The 24,786-nt window shown below is 38.7% G+C and overlaps 1 protein-coding gene across 3 annotated transcripts in view; it reads right to left on the bottom strand.

Moving 5' to 3' along the window:
* LOC121319304 (zinc finger protein 704-like) overlaps positions 1-24,786 on the bottom strand; it is a 46,752-nt gene that overhangs the window by 19,682 nt on the left and 2,284 nt on the right. For all 3 annotated transcript variants that reach the window (XM_041256600.1, XM_041256598.1, XM_041256599.1), the window contains exons 2-3: positions 24,311-24,546; positions 104-210 (exon numbers count right to left, since the gene is read on the bottom strand). In XM_041256600.1, coding sequence (XP_041112534.1) covers positions 104-210; positions 24,311-24,546 — 343 coding nt within the window. The remainder of the gene's footprint in view (positions 1-103; positions 211-24,310; positions 24,547-24,786) is intronic.

Here is a 24,786-nt window from a genome sequence, read left to right on the forward strand (position 1 = left end):
AGAACTGCTATTTTTTTGCAGAACTTGAAGGACCAACTGGCTGCCCACTACTTCTCCTAATCTGCCCTCTGTACAGTATAGTTGGGGTTCTGAATCATGTTACCTCCGCCTGGGGTCCCAGAGGGGGGGCTGAGTACCAGCGGACTGGTGGAGAGGGTGGTGAGGACTGTAGCTGCCATCACCTCCATGTCTGCATGACCCAACGGCCTCCTGAAACAAGGACACAAACAAACACAAACCTCTTAGGTAAAGGACCTCATCAGAAATTGTGACCACTTCACTGCAGTGGAAAGTACCACTCAGCATGCTTCCCCCAGGAGGACAGAAAGGAGGCTTTAGTGTGCCGACAGATATTGGGTCCTATCACTCACAAAGCATTAACTCATAAGTTATTTAACATCAAAGTTTTAATGGACTAAATAAAGTTTGCACTCACAAAGCTGTTCTAGAATGTTTATTAGGCATATTTAACAAGTCTGGAAAAGCTACATGCACACAGAAAAAAAAAAAATCCACCAAAAACATTCTTTAACAACCCACTGTTTCAAAGTGCACTGAGCCCATACCCCCTGTGCCCATGTGTGTTTTGTTTTAAATCACTTTATTTATCTAACCTCTGATGCACAGTCTAAACAAGAGGGCGCGAGTCCAGAGTGTGACACAGACCCTATTTATATGCAGGAGGGTCAAGAACAAAGGTCACTCGAAAGGGCTGAAGAGACTTGGAGGAGCCAACCGCAGACAAGTGCCAGAGTCTCACACTGCCATGTCTAATCAAAGCCAAACTCAAGTCCCATAGCTACATTGATACTATGGCATGCTGGGTAATTGAAGCACTCTCCAGAAGTCTGGCTGAAAGCAGACATGTTTTGAAGAAGTGAGCTATACAAAAAGACAGATAAACTCACAGCAGGAAGGTCTTCAGCATTGTCAAAGGCAGTAGTATTTACCAAAAAGAAAAGCAACAAGAAAAATAAATGTTTTGATCAAGATATAAAATCAGGTCCTCCAACTTCTGTAACTACATTTCAGAGCTCGAATGTCTGTCTAATATAGCTTGCGATCTTTCAGCAGTTTGATTTTAATGACCCCAAAGCTAAAACCCACCCAAGCGAGAGTTTCTTTCAGCACATTGCAAGCAGTACTTTTGGTACTTCAGCCAATAAGGCAAATTCAGGGAGATAAAGAGAACCACCAAAGTGTATCACCCTTCAACACTGAGCACAGTTCAACACCCTTCAACACTGAACACAGTTTAACACTGAGTACCGTTCAACACCCTTCAACGCTGACCACAGTTTAACACTGAACACAGTTAAACACCCTTCAACACTGAGCACAGTTCAACAACCTAACAACCTTCAACACTGAGCACAGTTCAACATCCTTCAACACTGAGCACAGTTCAACACCCTTCAACACTGAGCACAGTTCAACACTGAGTACCATTCAACACCCTTCAACACTGACCACAGTTCAACACCCTTCAACACTGAACACAGTTCAACACCCTTCAACACTGAGCACAGTTCAACAACCTAACAACCTTCAACACTGAGCACAGTTCAACACCCTTCAACACTGAGCACAGTTCAACACCCTTCAACACTGAGCACAGTTCAACACCCTTCAACACTGAGCACAGTTCAACACCCTTCAACACTGAGCACAGTTCAACACCCTTCAACACTGAGCACAGTTCAACACCCTTCAACACTGAGCACAGTTCAACACCCTTCAACACTGAGCACAGTTCAACACCCTTCAACACTGAGCACAGTTCAACACCCTTCAACACTGAGCACAGTTCAACACCCTTCAACACTGAGCACAGTTCAACACCCTTCAACACTGAGCACAGTTCAACACCCTTCAACACTGAACACAGTTCAACACCCTTCAACACTGAGCACAGTTCAACACCCTTCAACACTGAGCACAGTTCAACACCCTTCAACACTGAGCACAGTTCAACACTGAGTACCGTTCAACACCCTTCAACACTGACCACAGTTTAACACTGAACACAGTTCAACACCCTTCAACACTGAGCACAGTTCAACAACCTAACAACCTTCAACACTGAGCACAGTTCAACACTGAGCACAGTTCAACACCCTTCAACACTGAGCACAGTTCAACACCCTTCAACACTGAACACAGTTCAACACCCTTCAACACTGAGCACAGTTCAACACCCTTCAACACTGAACACAGTTCAACACCCTTCAACACTGAGCACAGTTCAACACCCTTCAACACTGAGCACAGTTCAACACCCTTCAACACTGAGCACAGTTCAACACTGAGTACCGTTCAACACCCTTCAACACTGACCACAGTTTAACACTGAACACAGTTCAACACCCTTCAACACTGACCACAGTTTAACACTGAGCACAGTTCAACACCCTTCAACACTGAACACAGTTCAACACCCTTCAACACTGAGCACAGTTCAACAACCTAACAACCTTCAACACTGAGCACAGTTCAACACTGAGCACAGTTCAACACCCTTCAACACTGAGCACAGTTCAACACCCTTCAACACTGAACACAGTTCAACACCCTTCAACACTGAGCACAGTTCAACACCCTTCAACACTGAGCACAGTTCAACACCCGAACACCCTTCAACACTGAGCACAGTTCAACACCCTTCAACACTGAGCACAGTTCAACACCCTTCAACACTGAGCACAGTTCAACACCTTCAACACTGAGCACAGTTCAACACCCTTCAACACTGAGCACAGTTCAACACTCTTCAACACTGAGCACAGTTCAACACCCTTCAACACTGAGCACAGTTCAACACCCTTCAACACTGAGCACAGTTCAACACCCTTCAACACTGAGCACAGTTCAACACCCTTCAACACTGAGCACAGTTCAACAAAGGAGTGAAATGGCAGCTTTGTTTTGGAAAATGATAATTATTGTAGAAATGTTTATTTGACAGTTGTCGTTAAAAGGTTAAATTCACCACTTTCATTTGATTTTTATTTTAATCGCCACTGTTGACCCCTGTATTACTCACCACACATGCTGTAGCCTGCACAATTTTACAAATGATTAAAATCAGGACATGCTTCGCAAAATATTTCTAACACTGGGGATGAGGTCAGTTTTTGAGCATTTTATTTAAATTTGGCCAAGCAGTTATGGCTATTAAAAAATAAATAAATAAATAACATAAATACAAGTGTTACAGGGTTATGAAAAACATTATCTGCAACAGTGGGTGTGTCTCTTTAGTGTATGTCATGTGATTTCACTGCGCTCATATAACATAATTCTACAGTACTTAGCAGAATTTACCATTGTTAACCATAGTTTTTGTATGTGCCAGAATTTCACTTTGCAATGCTTTCACTCCAGTACTGTACTGCAGTCTGTTTTCATCAGAGTTTGGCTGTAAAACGCCAGGGAGGAATGGCTCCAGGGAGAAACTGTTTACTGATATAAACAATTCAATTTAATTAAAATGTGTGGTTTCAATGTTTTTTCTTTGGTAGCAAGCCCACTTTGTTTCTAAAGGAATTTCAGCACCATGCACTGAAGACTGAAGGATGTTTTTAATACAAGTACCCTGAAAAATAAATTCTTCTCAAAGCCATCTTTAACTCTTCAGTGGGACAGAATCCACAATTACTAAATTAGAGCACAAATCCTGGCCTGGACTTAATCAAACTGGACCATTACTTAGTATTATATCTATGGCAACGGCACGGCCCCTCAATTAAAATGTGAAGTTTAATATAATGTTATGGGTAGTGCTGATTTCAGTGAACTGTACCTTAATTCAGCCCTGCTGGCTTGCGTAAGACTGCATTTAGTGTTTGCCATGCCACATCTGTTTCATCCTCTGAAAAGCTGGGAGGTTCTCCAGTGGTTTCTTCTATGTTTTCGGTGGAGAGTATCACCTTATAAAAGTTTCCCATAGTAAAAGTAATGATGTAATAAAGCACATTGAAAGCATGGTAAAGCACAGGGAAGCACTGGAAAGAATAACAGGTATAGCTAAGCATATTAATAAACATGGCAAACCAGGGTAAACTATGGAAAAAGCATGGTACAATTGCAAAAATGCAATGCACTAACACCAAGGTAAACCTAAATGCAATGTATGCTCCATCAAGGTTTGTACAATGCTTTACCTAATGTGTGCTTTGCCATGCTTTCCAACGCTATGCTCTAAAATAATCTGTGACTTTAAGAATTTGTTTTGCAGTTCCTCCACCCCCCACCCACAGACTGTGCTGAAACATAACCAGAACAAACTGGTTTAGGCAGCAAGCAAGGCCAAGCAGAGTATCTGGCAGAGCTTAGAGTTTAGACTCTGCCAAAACCTTTTTTTATTTATTTTTTTATCTGGGTCAACTTTTAAATATCGCAAAACCATTAAATTTGTTTTCTGAAGAGGTTTGTTGTAATAAATTAAAATGACAACTTGCCAAGCGGAGATATACTAATCTGCCAATAAGGGCAATCTCCCATAAAGACAGGCTGACAAGCCAATTAGAAACTTCTATTTTATTAGGATAACAGATGCAGTGCCGCAATGACTTGGAAAAATAAGTAACAGATTTGAACTAGAAAACCTCTCAAGACTGTGTCAACAGCCCAACAGCACTGGGAAAATGTTTTGATTTTCTGAGCTTATTATGGCCATGAAATGTTTGCGCTGCTATGTATATTTAGAGTAGGGCAGGGGGGCGTTTAGAGGAAGGCAGGAACTGAGGCGATCCATAACGAGCAGAGCAGAGGGACTGCTCCTTGCCAGAACAATTCCGAGAGATATAGCTGGTCACGAGGTGTGTGTGTGTGTGTGTGTGTGTGTGTGTGTGTGTGTGTGTGTGTCATGTGCGTTTCCGTGTGTTCTTCAGCTGGGCAACATTGAATTTGAGTAAAGCTGGAAATACCTCAAATGCAACTGAGTTCCAATGCAGTGTCGGTACAGTCATGCGCAGTACAATTGCAACACCCAGTGGTCCGTTGGAGTTTCCAAGTGAAACTTTTCCAGTCTTATTGATCAGTTGATATTTACATTACAACCTGGATTAAATCTAAATGACAACATCTCTACAGCCATGTGTTTGTCCAAAGAGGCATGCTTACAATGGCACTATATCCCTGCTATTTCTATTAGCTACACAAGTGAATATTTCACTCCTGATAAAAATGCAGTACCTCCTTAAAAATGTAATCTTCATTTTGCAACTTTGTTTTGAGGTTAACAGTGCAAAGCATGTCCTTGTGGTCTGGCAGGGGTACTATACTGCATTGCATGCTATCACTGTTAAACCTTACAGCATTTGAAAAACATTTAGCCCTTGTTGCATGATCTAGCCTGCAAACTACACAGTTTTAGTTTTCTTGGATATGTAAATCTGTTATCCTGGATTATACTATCCTTTAGATAAACAGTAAGGGGAGGTAATACAGACAACATGCAGTACAGTAATTGTACTCCATTTAAATGTTTAAAGTGTGTTCTTTACAAGTAAGTGTATAATGTGCAGGGAAGGGCTGGAAGTGAATCTTGAGAAAGGGGAATGAAGAGTGCATGCAAAGTTGTGGGAGACACTCTATTTACAAAGGGAGCGTTTGCAGAGCAGAGGCTGGTGCAAGCACAGAACTGTTGCAGCAGTCCCCATGCCTGCAAGTGTCAACTGATAGCTGGTTTAAATAAACAGCCCAGCAGAGCGAGCCAGGACTCTGTAGAAATGGGTTGATCAAATGTCAGCCTTCCAATTGGATGGAACAGGGCCAGCAGCTTTAATACGGGCAGAATAACAAGCAAAAACTTTGGCACAGAGCTAGCATTAACTCCTACAGACTAGCAGGCTGCCAATTAGCCTTGGGAAAACAAGAGATGATACAGTACTTGACCAGTGTGATTAATAGTGAGCCTGTTGGACATTACTCTAACACACCTGTACTACTGTACTGGACAATTACTGTGATTGGTGTGGTATAGCAAGACCCTTAAAAAGTGGTTCATGAGCTTGTCTACAGAATGCACTATGATTTTTCTCCCTTTTATCATGCAGATTTCTGATTTTACTATCCTTTACTGTCTTGTGCTATGCTATTATACTGCAGTAAACTTTCATAAGGGGCGTAATGTTCAAAAGAAAATGGGTTTCATTAAGTCGAGTGACTACAGCTAAGTGAGGTTGATATTGTTACCTTCAACAGTCTTCAAAAGCATTTTCCCTGGGTTTTATAGTCAATTGCTAATAATTACATTTCATTTGAAAGTGTGTTTAAATTACCGGATTCTGCTGAGTCAACATCCCAGTTTGAATGATCACCGCCCCCACCCCCCGACCAAACTGTCATCACTGAATTCATTTCCAGTTTTTAATAACCATGCACAAATAATGCCTGAGGGGAAATATCGTGGATTAGATGAAAAAAAAAACTCCCTGGAAGAAGTTGCTGTGTGCATTAATGATTCAGACAAGTGCTTCAGATGATGAAGACGTGGCTTTGGGATCGGATGATACAGACTCGGCAGTCTGATTGATTATACTTTCCTGTTACGCTACAATCCATTTTTTAAATTAATTAATTAATTTATTATTTTTAATTTAGACACTGCAAGAGCTTGTAACTCATTATTTTATTTTATTTTTGTATTGAACATTTTAATGCTATAGTGCTGGTTTGGATGTTAATTTATAATTTTGTGCTGTTTTTTTTCCACACTGGACACTGCAATTTCTTACTTACAGAGATTATGTAAAGTCCTTTATTTTAGTGGACCAATGTCATGTGTTTATATATATTTTAAATATAGCAACTTTTATTCTAGTGTTTTTCACCTACACATGTTTTTTCATGATGTGCTTTTGCACTGCATACAGTAGCTTTAATATTTAATGTTTGTTTTGTGAAAACATTTGAAATGACAAAACAGTGGACATACTGCAGCACCTTTGAATTGTATTTCACCAGTCAATAAATATGTTAACCGTGCTTCTCGATTCTTAATTTTGACTGTGTGCTGTGCTCTGCCTTTGCATTTTAAGCATGCCTAACTGTAAATATAATCTACTTACCTAATCTTAAAAATACTCCCTCTACAATAATGTCTCTAATTTCACCCCTGCCCAAGTTAACCCCCACCCAAAACACACTTTTGCCTAAACGACAACTTTACACCCCGCTGGATGGTGACTCTGCAGAATCTGGGGTACCTGTATTTGTTTCCATCAGTGACAGCACAAATTATAAATATAGTATGCTAAAAAATGAACACAACAAGACCAGCAACATTCGCTGTAGACAAAAAAATCCAGCCTTGGGAGTTGCTACAATAGGTCACTTTTTTGTATTTTTTTTTTTTATTTTATTTTTCAGTACTTAAAAACATCAAGTCAGCTAATAATGTTGTTGCATCCTGTCAGTTAAAAATAATAATAGTTTATTTATGTATTTTAGGAAGCAGACTTCAGTATTAAAAATTGCTGAAATACCAAAACATGCAACGCTTAGATAACAAATAGGTTTGCTGGTCTTTCTCGATGTTTCTTATTGAAAAAAAAAATTACACATTGAAAACCTTATAGCAACTTCCATTGAAGCAGATGTCTCATTATTCACAATATACATTCCCCTTCAACAGGTAATACCTCCCCTCTCATAATAAAGCCAGCTAACAGGCACACTATAATCAACTGCAACAGTTGCACCTGTCACTTAATGCCTTTCAATCACAGATATTAAGACCATGTCTGCTGAAATACATCAACACCCCCTCCTGGGCACTGAAAGTGGAAAATTCCTCCAACGCTGGCTGCTATCTTTCTGATGTTTATTCAGTTGAATATTAAGTCTGCTGTGTTTAACCTTGAGGAAGCAGACAGGCACTGGATCAATATTCTGTTCGGAAACATTTCACAGTCATAAAGTAGCCATTTAACCGATGCGTGGGATCACACAAACAGGTGTATAAATGCTCTCTCATATAAAGTCTTCTACAGTTGATAATCCTGACTTGGAGACAGTCAGACAGACAAATAGCACTTCATTATATGCATCTCTTTAGTTCTGTGCTTAATTGTACTAAAACTCAAGAGATTCAAAAGACAAGCCTTTTGGAAGTTACATATTACTTTTGAATGTATTTGAGAAAGTGCCAGAAAACATATTTCTTCTCCTTCCCAGATGTTATGACCCACCCTGTTTACAGTATTTTATAGTAACCATTTTCTACAGGAATAATCTTGCTCGTCAACCTTTCAATAAAAGTGATGAAACAAGGCTGGATTGTGTTGCTCTACAAAATGTTTATCAGTAACGTTTTATTAAGCCAATTAAGACTGGTTTACGGACACTGGGACTTACAATTATATACTTTCATTTGCAGTTTCTTTAAAAAGATAAACCGTTTTACTACTCTACCAGGTGTTGTCAATGTTTTGTTATTTAACCTGAATTTAACCAGGAAAATCCTGTTGAGCTTAAAATCTCTTTTTCAAAGGAGACCTGGTAAGAAGGTGGAATACAAACAAATTTCACCAAAAAACAAAAACAAAAACAAACAAAAAAAAAAAAAACAGGATGTACATTTTGTATTAAAAAGGTTTCAAAAGAGGAAGTTCCTTTCTCAAGTTTATTCTGAGACCACAGAGCTAGAAAACAGAATGCCTGTTTTCCAAATGAAGTACAAACCCGAGGAACTGAGAAGCTAAGAACAGTCTGAGATCTAAGATTATGCGTACTACTAGAGGTAGTTAATCATTCATTTAGATAATTTGGGGTTTTGCCAAGGACACTTTGTGTTTCACTCTTTGTGAAGACAAAGAAACCGACCAGCTAATCTATATGAATCACAATGATGAACAGAACAACCCAGGTTGGCTATAAACCTATAAACCAATGAAGGGAGGCCTTTTGTTGTACTTGACCACATTTCCAGAAGTTTTCTCTATCCAGCCTGGTGATACAGCTCCCTGTCAACCAGATCCTGAACAAACTGTCCTTTTCAAATCTGCACTGTTCAACAAAAATGGATCCACATGAACAAATGCAAGCACTATGAACAAGAAGCTCAAAACTAACTTAACCTAATAGACAATTCAATAAAAAAAACAGAGTTCATCAAAAATGCTGGTAATATTTATTACAATTTATAATGCATATTAGTCACAGACCAAACCCCCCACGCTTGTAAGTTCACATCGAGTTCTGTCCTTTACTTAGTGAAATGTGCTAGCATTTGATCATTTTTGCACAGCATCATATTAAGTCCATGGACCTACAGTACTGTTTAGTGGACACTGGAAAGCAGTGCAGATTTAAAATTCCCATTTATCTACAACACCATAAGTTTACTTATTGGCCCCTGTCACAAAGACGGCCGGGGTGGGGGACGTCAGACCAGAAACAGGAACCAGGAAATAAACGACATAGAGGTGGAGTTGGGTGGAGCTGAGCGCTTGCTTGCGCTCAGCATTTAATGAAAGAACAGAACGGTAAATAAAAAGGCTGTAACAAACAAAAACACAGGACACGGCACTTTCGCCAAAACAAAAAAGACAAACAAAACGGACTGTACAGACAAAACACGGTTAGCAGATATTTTTAACGATTATTATTATTACTATTATTATTACCTCCATCTCCAATCCCGTTCTCCACTCACCAATCACACAACCCCGAGTGAGTGAAAGCATGCAGCTTTTATGCAGCTGTACCGAGACTCGATTGCTAATCAATCATTTAATTGGAGTTGCGGTACAACTGCACGTGAATTAATAAAAGTGCAATTCCCCGTGCTCACATATTGTTACTTTTTACTTGCACGAGAGGTGCTGTGCAATCCTCATGCCTAAATATAAATATACATTTTAAACACTTGTGTTACACAGACCCATTTATATTCTGTGTACCAATGACTATACCCCAACATTAACACACAACATACAACACAAAACACACACAGGGACGGGCACTTTGCCACAGCCCCCTACAGCACTTTCAACAAACTTAGCATGTTGTGTCTTCACCTGTGTCAAAGTAAAGTCTGTAAAATAAAAAGGGGACTTGTGAGAATGTGGGTGTTCTGAAGAGAGGCAAGTCTTGATGATCACAACTTCAGACGTACTTTTGTCTGACTGAGTCTGCTTTAAATTACTTTATATTTACAGATTCCAGTCCACATTATGCAAATGCTCAATGCGCAAGATATTTCCAAACCAAAAAAGCTAACAATTGCTTTATTGACCGTCTATTAAAAACTCCAAGGTTATACCGTAACTATAGAAACAGACTAACCAATAACATGACAGTTGCTACCCAGCTCCAAAGTTCAGTATAAGAGTGCCCTTAATTTTTCAGCCAATAAGATGCAAGCAGAGGCATAAACAAACACACACACACACACACACACACACACACACACACACACACACACACACACACACACACACACACACACACACACACACACACACACACACACACACACACTTCCTGTAGCTGCTGTGGTTCACGTAAACAATAGATCTAAATATAGAAAATGTCGCTGCTGGCAAAGTGCAGATTATTATTTGCATTTTGGAAGAGCCACCAAATAAAAACTGAGCTATATTACAAGCAATGTTAGACTTTGAAACGCTTCTTGCATGAATAATCAACACACCACACTATGTTTCCAGCAGTTTGATGCTTCAAGCAGTTAGGAAATAATAAAAGTCTAGTTAGAAACAGCTGCTACATTGGACTATAAAGCTTCAGAGAAGTTAACCCTCTATAGCACAGAAATATATTTTGTCAGCATGGAAATGGACAGGGACTAATCTGTTCCCAGTACTGCATGAAATTCACCTCCACAGCTAAAAAGTACATATAAAATGCATATTTCATGTATGTTGTATAGTATGAACTTTTATGAAAGTGGCCCCTTTTTATTACAAACATGTATGTATTGCAATATATGTGTTGCTGAAGAAAAGTTCTGTATTTAAGAATATCTATACTTAACTTTGAGTACTGTTTCCACAGCCTTGCAGCAATATAAATCGCAAAACCCGCTTCCTTCCGTATCCCTCTGACACAAATGAATATTGCAGTACCCATTAAAAATAATCTTGGTCAGAAATGTCATCACACTCGATCCATACAGTACAAGAACAGTGAAAGGCTGTAGTAGTAAGAAGGCTCTGTAATTACGGCAATGTCATGCAATTACTGCTGTCGCTTCAATTGTTGATAAGCTAAAAGGGAAATCCCCTGGTCTCTGACAGTGTGGCTCTGTCTATAAACAATCACAAAGAAAGTTACCTTCAAGAGCTGAAATTTAAGTCTATGTTTGAAAAAAAAATCTGACCATAAGTGTTAGAATTTTAACCACATGCTCAAACCATATGTATCAGAGAAACTGGATATATTAAAAAGGATGAATTTGTATTGGGGCGTTAAACAGCAATTCTCAGAATTCACAGAAGCTTTTTCACATTTCTTGGGACACAGGAAGAAAATGAGCTTATATATTAATATATATATATTAGCTAGCTCAAGACAACAAGACAGTTTTGACTCCTCTTTTCCCTGCTTCAGGCTGACAATGTCCTGCAGTTATTAAAAAATGCCTTCATCTCAACCAAAAAAACAAGATTTAAGTCCTAGATAAATTATCCTATTGCTTATAAAATAAGACTCCCTGGAGTTTTTCCCAAACCAAAGTAAACAAAAAGCTTCTTCAGCCCGGGATGCAGTTGCATGAACTGAATCCTACATTCTGCGTGATGCTGCACACGCTGATCATCTGCTGCAAGAGGGAAAATAAACAGCCTTATCGTTAAACGAATGCTGGAGAAGAGCCGGGCTTGATTTCACAAAAACAAAACGCACTTGGGTTAAGATAAACATAGATGACCAGGTTTCTAAGTCATCAAGGTGCTGGGCATGGATGACACAAGTGGAAAATGCTATGCATCTCACACATTTCATTTTCTGGGTTCAGTGGCTCTGCTTTGCATTCTACAGCAGGATGCTATAGTACACTACAGCTCCCAGCCCAAGCTTGCTGCTCAAGGGTTCTTCCCTCCAGTCCTCAGATCCACTGACAGTCCAGGCTTTTGTTCTCTCCAGACCGCAGACAAAATTGTTGTACTTTGTTTTGAACTGTATAGATGTGTAGATTAGGACCTACAGCTATGGCCAGAATGGTTAGAATTTTATGATTGAGACAATTAATCTCTCTCTCTCTCTCTCTCTCTCTCTCTCTCTCTCTCTCTCTCTCTCTCTCTATATATATATATATATATATATATATATAAACATAATTTTTATCTTTTATTTAACATCATGTAATCAAAGAAACTACTAAATGATATTGCAGAGCCTACCAGAAGCCATAATAGTAGAAAAGTATTTCATGTCTGATTTGCTTAAAATTCTAGAAACCATTTTAAGATGATAATTACATTTTAAGAGATATTTATGGAAGAGGAAGTGTATAACAATAATAATAATAATAATAATAATAATAATAATAATAATAATAATAATAATAACAACAGTGATACTATTATTTCAATATTACTTCTAGAATGCAGGGTGAGAATGGAGAAAGCAGCTGTCCATATCCCTGTTTGTCTATAGAGAAAATAACCCCTGCTGTGCAGAAATCACTATCATTCTCAGAAAACAGAACGGACATTTAGAAACCAGGGAAACAACTCCTCCAAACATTCCAGTGGTATTTTATTTCTAGAAATGTGGCCAGCTTTCTCAAAGTATGCAATTACCCTGAACAGTAAACACATGCATACATCATTTATGTAACATGGCTTTTATCTGGCCCAAACTGGAAATCGACACCCAGTTTTAGCAAGGCAGCACACATTAACATAAACATAACATTAAAACACAGAACAACCTGAATTCCTCCCATAGTGTAAAGTGGTGTAACCAAATATAAAAACTTGGGCTAAGCAATTAACTACTTCAGATGTCACATTCACTTGGGACCAGGCTAGTAGATATTTTGATATATCAGACATAAGGATTATGTGAGGCTTTCTTTAGGCTACAGCAGGTTAGCAGAAAGGCACAATGATTTGGAAACAAAATTTACAAAAATAAATGATACCAAAATCAAGTTTAATGTATTTTTAAAATTTATTTGCTAACCCTTAATTAGCATGGTATCAATTTCACTGCCCCTTGTCGTTTCTAATGAGGGTTTCTTCACTTTGAAACAAAACAAGACAGTTAACAAGCAAAGCAAGTTCATTTGAATGCACTTATTTTAATCCCAATTAGTATGATTTCAGAGCAGGGCAGTGTTGACAGTGTGCAGGATTGCTGTACAAAATCTAAATCCAGAAGTTATATTAATAACAATAATGGATAATTTCACCCAACAGGGATGTATTCTAAACTATGACCATGCTTATGGGTATCTAGCATGGTGCACTATTGTACACAGATCAGTCACAGAACTTCAATGAAAAGTAAAAGTGTCCCTCACTCACACTCATATCAGTGAGCATTATACCACCAGTGCATAAACTGTAGTAGGCTGGGTTTATTTCAAGGAAATGATTCATCTCGAAACGAAAAACATTCCATACAATATTTAAATTTCAGCATGTGACATGCAGAATGTCTTCTGCAACAGACTGCTCAGAGTAACCTTTTTGTTTTCCTGGCACAAGTAATTTTAGTGTCCCATCAATAAAGCTGCTTAGAAGTACAGTAATGGATTCATCAGTAGAACTCACTTAGAATGGTTCTAAAAGCTAAACAGAACATTAAACTAAATAAACAGTATTCCCCTGTATCAAGGCAAGTCCATGACAATGAAGCCATACCAATAATGTAGACGATAATTACACTAGAGATCTAATAATTAACCCTTGATCAAGTATTCATACAAAAAATGATGTGATAGAGGTTGATTCATTTCAGATTTTAGTACGAGTTTAATCACAGACTTGAGCTTTTTACCAATACACTGTGGCCAATCAATCTGAATAGGGTGAAACTGTGAAACCCTGAATTAACCTTTTAAACAGAGTTGTGAAATTGAATCCAGACTGAACACAAGATATTGTTAAACTATGTTACAGCATAGCAAAGTGAACACAGAAAGCACAAAACACCATGGTAAAGAAAACGATGGTATACCGTGGTGAAAACGATGATATAACGTATGGTAAATGTATAGTGCAAGCATGGGAAAAGCATGACAAGCGTTATATGAAAAGTGTGGCAAAATTACCATTAAAAGAAGACGTATGTAGCATTGAAATAAATAAAAGGAACAGATAATTCTGCAGCATGAGCGACAGACACACTGTGGGTGAGCAAACATTTATTTAACCTTGTGCTTGAACCCAGCTTAATAAAAAAAAAAAAAAAGGCTTACATATAAAAGCTGTTTCAAACAACAATACAATGGTTGAAATAAATGCATTCAAATGCTTTACCTGTGGCTTGAGTCTTATTAAGTGAAGAAAGTTACCATGTGCAAAAAAAATTAAATTCCACTATTGTTCTCAGACAAAAAGTACCTTATATTTTCTAAGGCGACACAACAATAAAATACAAGACTGCACACCTAAAAAATTGCACAGCAAAGCATTTTTTTTTAAAGCGTAAGAAAATTGTAATTTGTGTGTGTGTGTGTGTGTGTGTGTGTGTGTGTGTTGTTTTCCTTTCCCAAGCCTACAGTATGTGAAATGGAGACAACAACAAGGAGATCCCTCATGACTGACTGGAAACATGCCAGTAAACAGAAACGCTGTTTCAAACCAACAGAAATTACACTTCATTGCACTTTGAAATGGAGAGAGACGAGGCAGGACATGCCAAGCTTTTCAAAAACCAGAAACCCTGTCTTGTAATCAATGCAACACACCCACTTCAGTAATCAATGCATAAATTGATTACTGTTAAAAATCAATATACATTTCATTTTGGATTGTACTTTTAGTGTACTCAAACGGTAATATATAGATTTTTTTTTTTTTTTTTTGTCACTGAAACCTTAAAACTATGAACACAGGTATAATAATCCTATTGATCTATTTTGAATACTATTAGAGTTTATACAGTAACAATGCTAAAGAATGACCTCATAGAGCTATCTAAGACTCATCCAGAGTACTTATCACAGCCTCGGAGCCATAACAATCAGATCTATCCAGGGTACACACATTAAACACTTTCTGCTCAGCTAATGGTGAATGACAGGGTAACACAGTCCATTTACAATGGCTGATAGTTAGAGTGGAAAGGTTTTTTTGTAGAGTGGTTAGGCAGGAGCTGTCTAACTTGAAGCCCATTAATCAGACACTTCAGAGTCTTGCTGGGGAGCACAGCACTTTGAAGGTCCCAGGACCAGAGGAAGAAGCTGTGGCCAGACTGCAGTAAATATCGGGTGAACCCAGTAATTTCTCTAAAAACACAGCACAGGATGGGCAAGATTACTGCAAAAATCATCAAGTCCAATGAAGGCAAGCTGAAATTAAATACAAAATTACACACAAAAAATAAAACATTCTATTGGGGGTGGAGCAGTAAATTTCAGTTGAATGTCTTGTTATTGTTAGACCCACTTATAGCCACGCATTTCAGTTCCTGCATCTGTATGATATTATATTACACTGTCAACATTTTGTTCAGCATTACAATTATTTGTGTCCTACTAAACCATGCTTGATTAAGAAGTTATTCCCTAAAAGGCTCAAGTTTCTATTCCAGACTACTATTTCTGTTGTATTATCCCTCAGATCTCGCAACAGTGACCCCTACTGGTAAAAGAATGTCTACAGAAGGGGTCTCCAACCCTGGTCCTGGAGAGCTACTGTGGCTGCTGGTTTTCGTTTCAACCAATCTCTCAGTTACTTAATTGACCCAATTACTAGCTTAATTAGTCAAGATTAACAGGTGTTCCAGATCTTTAGCCACTGATGATGTAAAGAAACCTATAAAACCTGCTGGATAGGGCTCTCCACGACCAGGGTTGGATTCCCCTGGGTAGAGAGACCTTTACTCTAAGCAGCCAAGGCAACAATTGGGTATAATGCCTATAGGATCCAGGTTCGTTTCCTGAGAGTGTTTAATTATTTAACCCTGCTATCTTTTCTGACTGCTTCAGAGTCCTAATTTGGAATCCAGACAAGGAAACAAGAAGGTGTGTAGAATGAATGTCATATAAAGATGTGTGTTTAACTGCTGTTAAATAGGATACTTGTTATACCTGAACCACCACTTTCTACTTCTGCACTGGACTGGCCCCTTTAAAACAGATAACTATCGAGAATGTAGCAGGCCTGGTAGATAGACAGCATGTTAGTGTTTGGATCTAGAACAGGGATGCGCAACTCTGGCCCTCGAAATCCATTCCAGTCCTGGTCTTTATTCCAATCGGGTCTTAAATTGGTTAATTTAACAGGTTCAATTAACTATTTTAGAACCTGCTTGGAATGAAAACATGGACTGAAATGGATCTCGAGGGCCAGAGTTGTGCCTCCCTGATCTAGACAGACAGTATGTCAAAACAGTGCGAGGTGAAGAATTGACGTCCTTATTGGGCAGGCTAGCTGGGCTGCTGCTTAGCTGCACACTAGGAATCAAATGTTCGCTTTTTGTTGGTACCTTCAGGGCTAAATCCAACACATTCTAGTTGATCTGAGCTTTGAATCCACCGAGTCCATATCTATTGCTTGTTGGTATACCTGCTGATTCTAAGTTGAATGGACAGTGGCAGCCCTCCCACTCGCACACAGCAAGAACGTTACTCACCAAGACATTACAATGTATAATATCTCTTTCCTGCGGAATATTCTCTATTAATATTGCAGAATTAAACCCCCCAGCTGTTGTTGCTAGAGTATACAAGTAAATAAATAAATAAATAATGATGAGATTGAGCTGGACAGACCAATAGAGTTTGAAAATGCGTTGTTGCTATGCAACTAAAGTCCTACAAGACGTAACGGCTCTGCTTTGTTACAGTCATAACAGTAATTACGAGGGATTATGTAAGCACATTACTCTGGTTACAGCACTCTCAAAACACACTGTGGTGTTATGTAAGATGTTTCCTATTTCATACACCACTTTTTTTTTTTTTTTCTCCTTTGCAATGGCATCATGCCAGTCTCAGGGATCTACACTCTAGAAGGTATGATGTGCTGAGACAAAGCAGAAACCCTCCTGGGAAGATTCAATCAAACCAGAGTCAGGATATAATCTCCTGCAGGTTTCAACAAGAAAATCACAGAGCCTCAATACAGTTTACCACACTTTTACTTTGCATTTAACATATTCAATTAGGCTTAATGGCAGTTTCCACTGTGCTTTACCATACTAATCTGTGGTTTACCATGCCTTTACAATTCTTTACTACACTTTCCTATGCTTATGCCATGACATACCACACTGTGGAAATGCACCAAATGAAAAACCCTCTACATACAGTACAGATCTAGAAATGCAAGCTCAGAAACCCCAAGCTAATACCAGTATCCTAGACAATCAGGTAGACTCAGATTCCTCTTGAAATCTGTTTAGCCCAGTGTTCTCCAATCCTGGTCTTGGAGGGTCAGTGTCCCTCCTGGTTTTTACTCCAGCTGTACCTTAAGTTAATTAATTAGACCAATGAAGCTTTAAATAAGCACCTAATTGGTCCAATTAAATAATTTAGGCTACAGTTGAAACAAAATCCAGGCAGGACACCAGTCCTTCAGGACCAGGATTGGAGACGCCTGGCTTAGCCTATAGCTCATTTTGAGAGCATAGCCTTATACGGAGAATATGCTGTAACTATACTGTATTTACTTATTTAAACTCTACGAATGTAGCTGGGAGCTGTTTTCAATATTAGTTTTCAGTTGTACCAGTTAACAAATTAGACTGTGACCAGAAGTACAGTATGACATGCACAGCACCATCACACTTAGCAAAGAATGTATTTATAGTTAGTCCCAACACAGGCATATAGGTAACATCTGAGAACTGCTAATGCTCTACTGAGGAATGACTCACTTTAAAGCTTAAGTTTAAAGTTGCATTTTTTAATTGCATAGTATGCTTTTTACCCCCCCGGTACAGAACCAAGAACAAAAATGTATTTTATACTTCATAAGAGAAGTTACTGGCACTTAGTTATCACTAAATCACATAATTGCTTTATTTAATATTTAGGTGACTTTTTGAAGTACTTTTACAGTAAGTGATCACGGCTTACAATATATAATAATGTGCATCCTTGTTGAATTAAACAGGTCTAGTAGTACATTATAATTATATTTATCACAAGGCACCAATTCGATACCATCACAAGCCTTGATAAAAGCCTTACAGACTCAGAGCATTTTCCAAACACAACACCTCAATAACATGCCTGCAGGACAGTGCCTAGGACCTAAATCACCTACACTTGCCGTAACACTGTCAGCAAGGAGTGGCACTGACTCAGTGTGTTAGGGAGAGGTACTTTAGCCAAACTCCTAAAGGATGATCTCCTCCGATTCATTCAGGGAATTGGAAATCTGTAGCCGCTTCTGCTCTCCAGGATGGTCCCTAGTGCAAGTCCTTTTGAGTCAACGAAACAGGGAGCAAGAGTGAAAACAGAAGAGTCCCGCCTTGCTGTGCGCAAATAAAAGAGAGAAAGGATAGTCAGCTGACTGACTTGCTGATAAAGGGCTGCCAGACCAGATATGTATAATAATAATAGACAGGTTGTCAGCTACATGTTGCGGGTGTTTATGCTTCACTCCGCAAGCAACATTTTGTAGAAGGCTGGTTCAAAAGCCCATCTCACTGAAGACAGCATGTATAAACAAAATATAAAAGTGTAAACGATCACTATCCTGGTCACTCATGCAAGTCCGCCAGCAGCTATAATTAACTCAGATTTAAAAAAAAAAAAACATTCAGGGTGGACTGTGAGCTTGTTTACACTGTAACTCAAAGTCTACGATTCCTCAACCCTTAAAGAAACAGTCGTCGGTTTATGGTTCCTTGAGGTCCGTGCAATGTGCTACGCTCCTGTGCAGGGATTGCCCCATTTCTCATTCTGGTAATGGGAATAAAATAGGAATAAACAATACAATACAAACAAAATATGTAGGAAGGAGCAGTTGAATCAAGGCTATTTTATGGTAGTTTTCTAGAGCTACAATTATTTAATCCGATCTGACAAGTTATTTGAGTTCTTTTAGAAACAAAAAATGTCACACCTCTCACTTGAGCAAAAGCGTGCATATTGTGAATCTGCTCACATTTAAAATACCCCCCCCCCATATATTTGCTTCCTAAACTCCTGTGACTCCTAACAGCAACAGGGGCATGTTAATTTGGCTGACATACATGAGAGGAATCCAGTTTTAAGGTGTGATTTGGAAGCGTGTTTCCTTACAGCTGAAAAGGTCTGCTTTCTTTCATCCTGATAAAAGCAGAGTGCATCAAGGCGAAACTATGGATCCACATATTAAACATGCAGACACAAAACAATGAACATAATGACAGTGTAGCTTTAAAGTAACATAAACATTATCTTTAAAAAAAAAATGCAGCGAGCAAACCTGACCATTACCTTTACTGAATTTTGGTCATGCCTATACTAAACATTAAACAAATCAGTAACAATACTGTTTATAGCATGCATCCTATGCTTTTCAATGGCACACACAAGTACACTTTTATAAGGGCCTCGCTAATTAGGTTTCTCATGGTGGCTGGCAACACACATGCAGATATGGTATTGAAATGAATTACCTTTCAAATAGCTGACTCCTGCAAAACACTCCTGGGTCAACACACAACTCTGCCGTTCTGAAGCTGTCTGTCAGACAGGTCAGGTCTAGGCTTGTACATAACAAACTAATCGTTATCTAGGTGTGAACTAACCCCCCAGAAAGACTCTCCAGCACATAAGGTAGGCTGCTTAAAAAATATTTACATCAGTAAAAAAAAAAAAAAAAAAAAAAAAAAAGTAAATAAACCCCAAGTACTTTTTTTTTTTTTTTTTGCTTTCCAAAAACAATTGGCCCATTACCAAGCTTTGGCCCATGACTGTACTGGGTTTACAAAAAGAATATCAATAAATCTGGTTTCAGAATGAGCATTAATAATACCACCCCCCTGTGCTGGATTCAATTTCTGTCTTGCTGTCACATTTTGAAGGGCACGTCACACTTGAGGTCCACAGTAAGTAACAGTGTAGCGATCCCACACCAGCACAGAAACAGACCTAGACGATCACCGATTGAGAAATCAATTAGGGTCTGAGGACTCTGTCAGCAAGCAGCAATACAGTAAGTGATACAAAGGATATTATAACCAAAAAAACAGCCAAAAGCTGGCCAGAAAATGGCAGTAGCAGAGAAACTGTCAGAGAAATCAATACCATTTTTTTTTTTTTTTTTGTCAAGATCTGGAAATAGTGAACGGTAGGGTTATTGTAATTTATGTTACAGTACAACATAAAGTAACCAGCCTAATGGGGACGGTGTAAACAAACAAGAACTGCAGGGTCGTCTGCTTTAAAAGTGCAACTATGCTAGCTGTGAAAATCTGTAGCATGCTAAATCCAAATGCATGCCTAACACATGTGAAACAAAAAGTTTTTAAAAAATACAAAAAAGTCTGGTTAATGAACTTTCTGATACTCTATTTTTAAAACTTACTGATAATCTAAGACAACGGTTCCCAACCCTGGTCCTGGGGACCCCCTGTGTGTGCTGGTTTTCATTCCAACTGGGCTCTCAATTACTTAACTAGACCCTTAATTGAACTGATAATTTGCTTAATTCGACCTTTTTACTTGTTCTCAGCTCTTAAAAAGTTGCAGTTCAAGTTACTTATAAAATGTTATAGCTAACTTGAAATCTACAACTGTTTAAGCTCTGAAAACAAGTAAAAAGGTCTAAGTAAGATAATTATCAGTTCAATTAAGAGTTGAGTTAAGTAATTGTGAGCTCAGTTGGAATGAAAACCAGAAGACACATGGGGTCCCCAGGGCAAGGGTTGGGAAGCCCTGATCTAAGAGCTTGACCCTAAAATTCCCTTGAGTGGCAGTCTCGTAGATTCCTGGAATGCGCCCCTGCACCCAGATCTTTCATATCCTTTAAGAGTCAGCAAGCAGTCAGTGTTGCTACCTACAAAAGGCTCTAGGAATCTGAGGGATAATCTGCAGTTTAGTCTAATGAAGTGTTTCCCTATCCTGGTCCTGGGGGAACCCCTGTGCCTGCTGGTCTTCATTCCAACGCAGTTCTTAATTAATTAATCAAACCCTTAATTGGACGATAATGTGTTAATTAGAACTTTTTAATTGTTCTCTGCTCCTAAAAAGTTGCTGATTTGAAGTTATTTATAAAATTGTATAGTAAACTTGAAATCTCCAACTGTTTAAAATCTGAAAACAACTCATAAGGTTTAATTAAGTTAATGAACAGTTAAACTAAGGGTTTAAATAAGTAATTGAGAACTCAGTTGAAATGAAAACCAACAGACACAGGGGTCCCCTAGGACCAGGATTGGGAAACCCTGTCTAACAGAGCTATGTTTCCCCAAACACAGCTGTCAGAAATCATCAGAATGTATTTTTTAATGCAATGACTTTTAATTGGATGCTCAAAATACATAAAATAAACTAATTCACTGATAATCTGCAGATGTTACAAATACAAAGAAAAATGCTCTGGTGAAGGATAAGGGATAAACCTATATTATATACACCTATATTATGATACACACACACACACACACACACACACACACACACACACACACACACACACACACACACACGGTCAAGTTTTAGAACACCTCCACTTTTCCAGTTTGTATTGAAATTTATGCAGTTTAATGTCTCAATGTACTCTGAAATTAAAGCACAGAACAAATAAATAATTGGAGATAAAAAAGAAATCATGGAATCGTTTTGTTTAACAAAATTTAATCTAAATTTTTGACTCATCAAAGTAGCCACCTTTTGCAGATATAACAGCCGAACACACTTGTGGCATTCTTTCTACAATGGAAATCAAATATTGTTCAGAAAGTTCTTCCCAACACTGTTGCAGAAGTTCCCACAAATGTGTTGCACTTGTAGGTTGCTTTGCTTTCACCCTTCTGTCCAGTTCATCCCATACCAGCTTGATGGGGTTTAAGTCTGGAGACTGTGCTGGCCATTCCATGAATTAATGCCTACCGTCTTGTTCTTTTCTTATAAGGTAGTTCTGACATAGCCTGGAGGTATGTTTTGGGTCATTATCTTGCTGTAGGATGAACCCCTAACCAACTAGGCATATACCAGAGGGTATTGCATGGCACTGCAAAATGCTGTGGTAGCCGTTTTGGTTCAGGGTGCCACTCACTCTGTGCAAGTCACCGACTCTCGATCCAGCAAAAGAACCACAGACCATCACGCTTCCTCCTCCATGTTTGACAGTTGGTGTCACACACCGAGGAACCATCCTTTCGACTACTCGATGGCGTACAAAAACCCTGCGTGATGAAGATTTCAAATTTTGATTCATCGGTCCATAAGACCTTCTTCCAGTCTTCAGTAGTCCACTGGCGGTGCTTCATGGCCCAGGCAAGTCTCTTTTTCTTATTTTGCCATCTTAGCAATGGTTTTCTTACTGCCACTCGACCTGTCAAACCTGCAGCTCGAAGTCTTCTCTTCACAGTTGAAACTGAGACTTTCTTACTTCGACCAGTGTTAAGCTGTGCTTGAAGCTGTTGTCCTGTGAGCCATCTATCACGCAAGCTGTTGACTCTCAGAAACTTGTCTTCTGATTCTGTTGTGGCTTTGGGTCTGCCAGACCTCTTCCTGTCGGAGTTTCCTCCAGTTTCCAAGTGCCTTTTGATGGTGTAGGAAACTGTACTCACTGACACCTTGGCTTTCTTTGCAATTTCTCTAAAGGAAAGACCTACACTTTTAAGGGTTATAATGGTCTGTCTGTCTTCCTTTGTTAATTGCCTTTTTCTCGCCATTATGATAGCAATATACTACTTCCTGCAGTACAATACTGTCCAAATAATTCTTAAGAGGGTGTAGTAACACAGTCTGTTCCAACACTGCTTTTATACAGTCAGAGGGTTTGTAAATAATCAACAAAAGTTGGGACACCTGTAGGAATTGTTAGCATCAACTTTCAAGGCTTAATTTACTTCCATTGCTGCAGAACAGCTGTAAGTTGTTAACCCATTACTTGTTCCCTGAAAAAGGCCTTTTTGTATAACTCTGAAATGTACATTATTTTTCAGTTTTTGGTAACCTAAACTTTTTTTTTAACCTCTGGCAGTTTACCGCTTACCTTTGTACCATTTCAGGTTATTCACTGGACTTGAACTGCTTAAATTTCAATAAAAACTGGAAAAATAGGGGTGTTCTAAAACTTTTGACCGGTAGTGTATATATATATATATATATATATATATATATATAAAAAAAAATGAGCTACTGTATGAGTTTTAATTTTGATCCAGTTCAAAGTTTGCAGCATTTTTTTTTTTTTTTTTTTTTTATTATAACAGGAAATCGTTTTCTTAGAGCATCATTGTAATGACTTCTCTGTACCTAAATTGTTTTGGTGGAAACAGTTTGCACTGGAACAGAAGCTTTGTCCTAAAAATAAAGACGTTTGTTGCACTTGATTAGGATTACACCTAAAAATAAATGGCTAACGCAATCCAGGTTGGTTCTCATATCCTGTAAATAGAAAAAGCAAACAATGCACATACAGAACCACTGAATATGATCTTTGCCTGATAGTTATCAAAATGATATCCGGCTTGGGTCAGTAACACACTCCAGCCACACACAGCAAAGCTCTGTGTTACAGTAGCACTCCCTCTGACACATAGCAATTATACACAGGTTTCAACTATATATGCCTCTTTAAAATCCACCTCTAATAAAGTGCACTTTGTCAAAGCACTCCAGATGTTTTGCTCCCAAACGCAGCCTTTCACTGCAGGTGAAGGGCAGTTATACAACAGGCTCAAATATATTTAAAGGAAATCCACCAGTTATTAGAGAGATGCTTGTTAAGGTTTTGGTGCAGTGAGATAATGCACTAACTTTTTACCTTGACTTCAAATACATTCATTTGTACAGTACTTACTGCACTTGAACAGTGTATTTTAACACGTGCTTCTTCTTTGTGAATTTGGCACAATCAATCAATGTGTAAACAGCACAGTTTAGTTTACAGCAGTGCATTTGTACACATGGAAGCCCTAACTGTTTCAGGAGCCCTGCACTGTACAGGACTGCTGCAAGCCATCGTTCCTAACTATAGAGTATCCCAGCCATCCCTACCTGTGCTTATTAGGGACAGGTATGTAGGATGACATCAGGAGCCGGCTCTGTTCATGCACTGGGGCAGGGCTTTGTGGAAGCGGGTCTTTCTTGGCGTCCTCCAGTCGCCCCACAGAACTTTTGTCGTCCACGTGCACACAATCTTCTAACTTTCTGCCATTTGGAAGCAGGGTGTGTGGGGGGCTTTTCTGTTCCAATTCTGGAACTCCCTCTTCACTCTTGCAGTACAAAGGTATCTGAAAGCACAATGCAGGAATTGGAATACCGTACTTACTTTACATTATTACATGCTGCTCAGTTTTTATTTATTACATTTAAAATAGCAAAGCTGAGGCTCTGTGGCCATTCACATAAAATAGTGAGTTGATGCAGAGTGCAAGAAATTCAGTTTGAACACCAAAATACTGATTGCCTTTACAGCTCACTGGTAGAATGGAAGCTGGTTAAAGTGTACATTGTGTGAGCCAGCAGAAACA

This window comes from Polyodon spathula, chromosome 8 (genome assembly GCF_017654505.1).
Source record: "Polyodon spathula isolate WHYD16114869_AA chromosome 8, ASM1765450v1, whole genome shotgun sequence".
Taxonomy (NCBI): Eukaryota; Metazoa; Chordata; class Actinopteri; order Acipenseriformes; family Polyodontidae; genus Polyodon; species Polyodon spathula.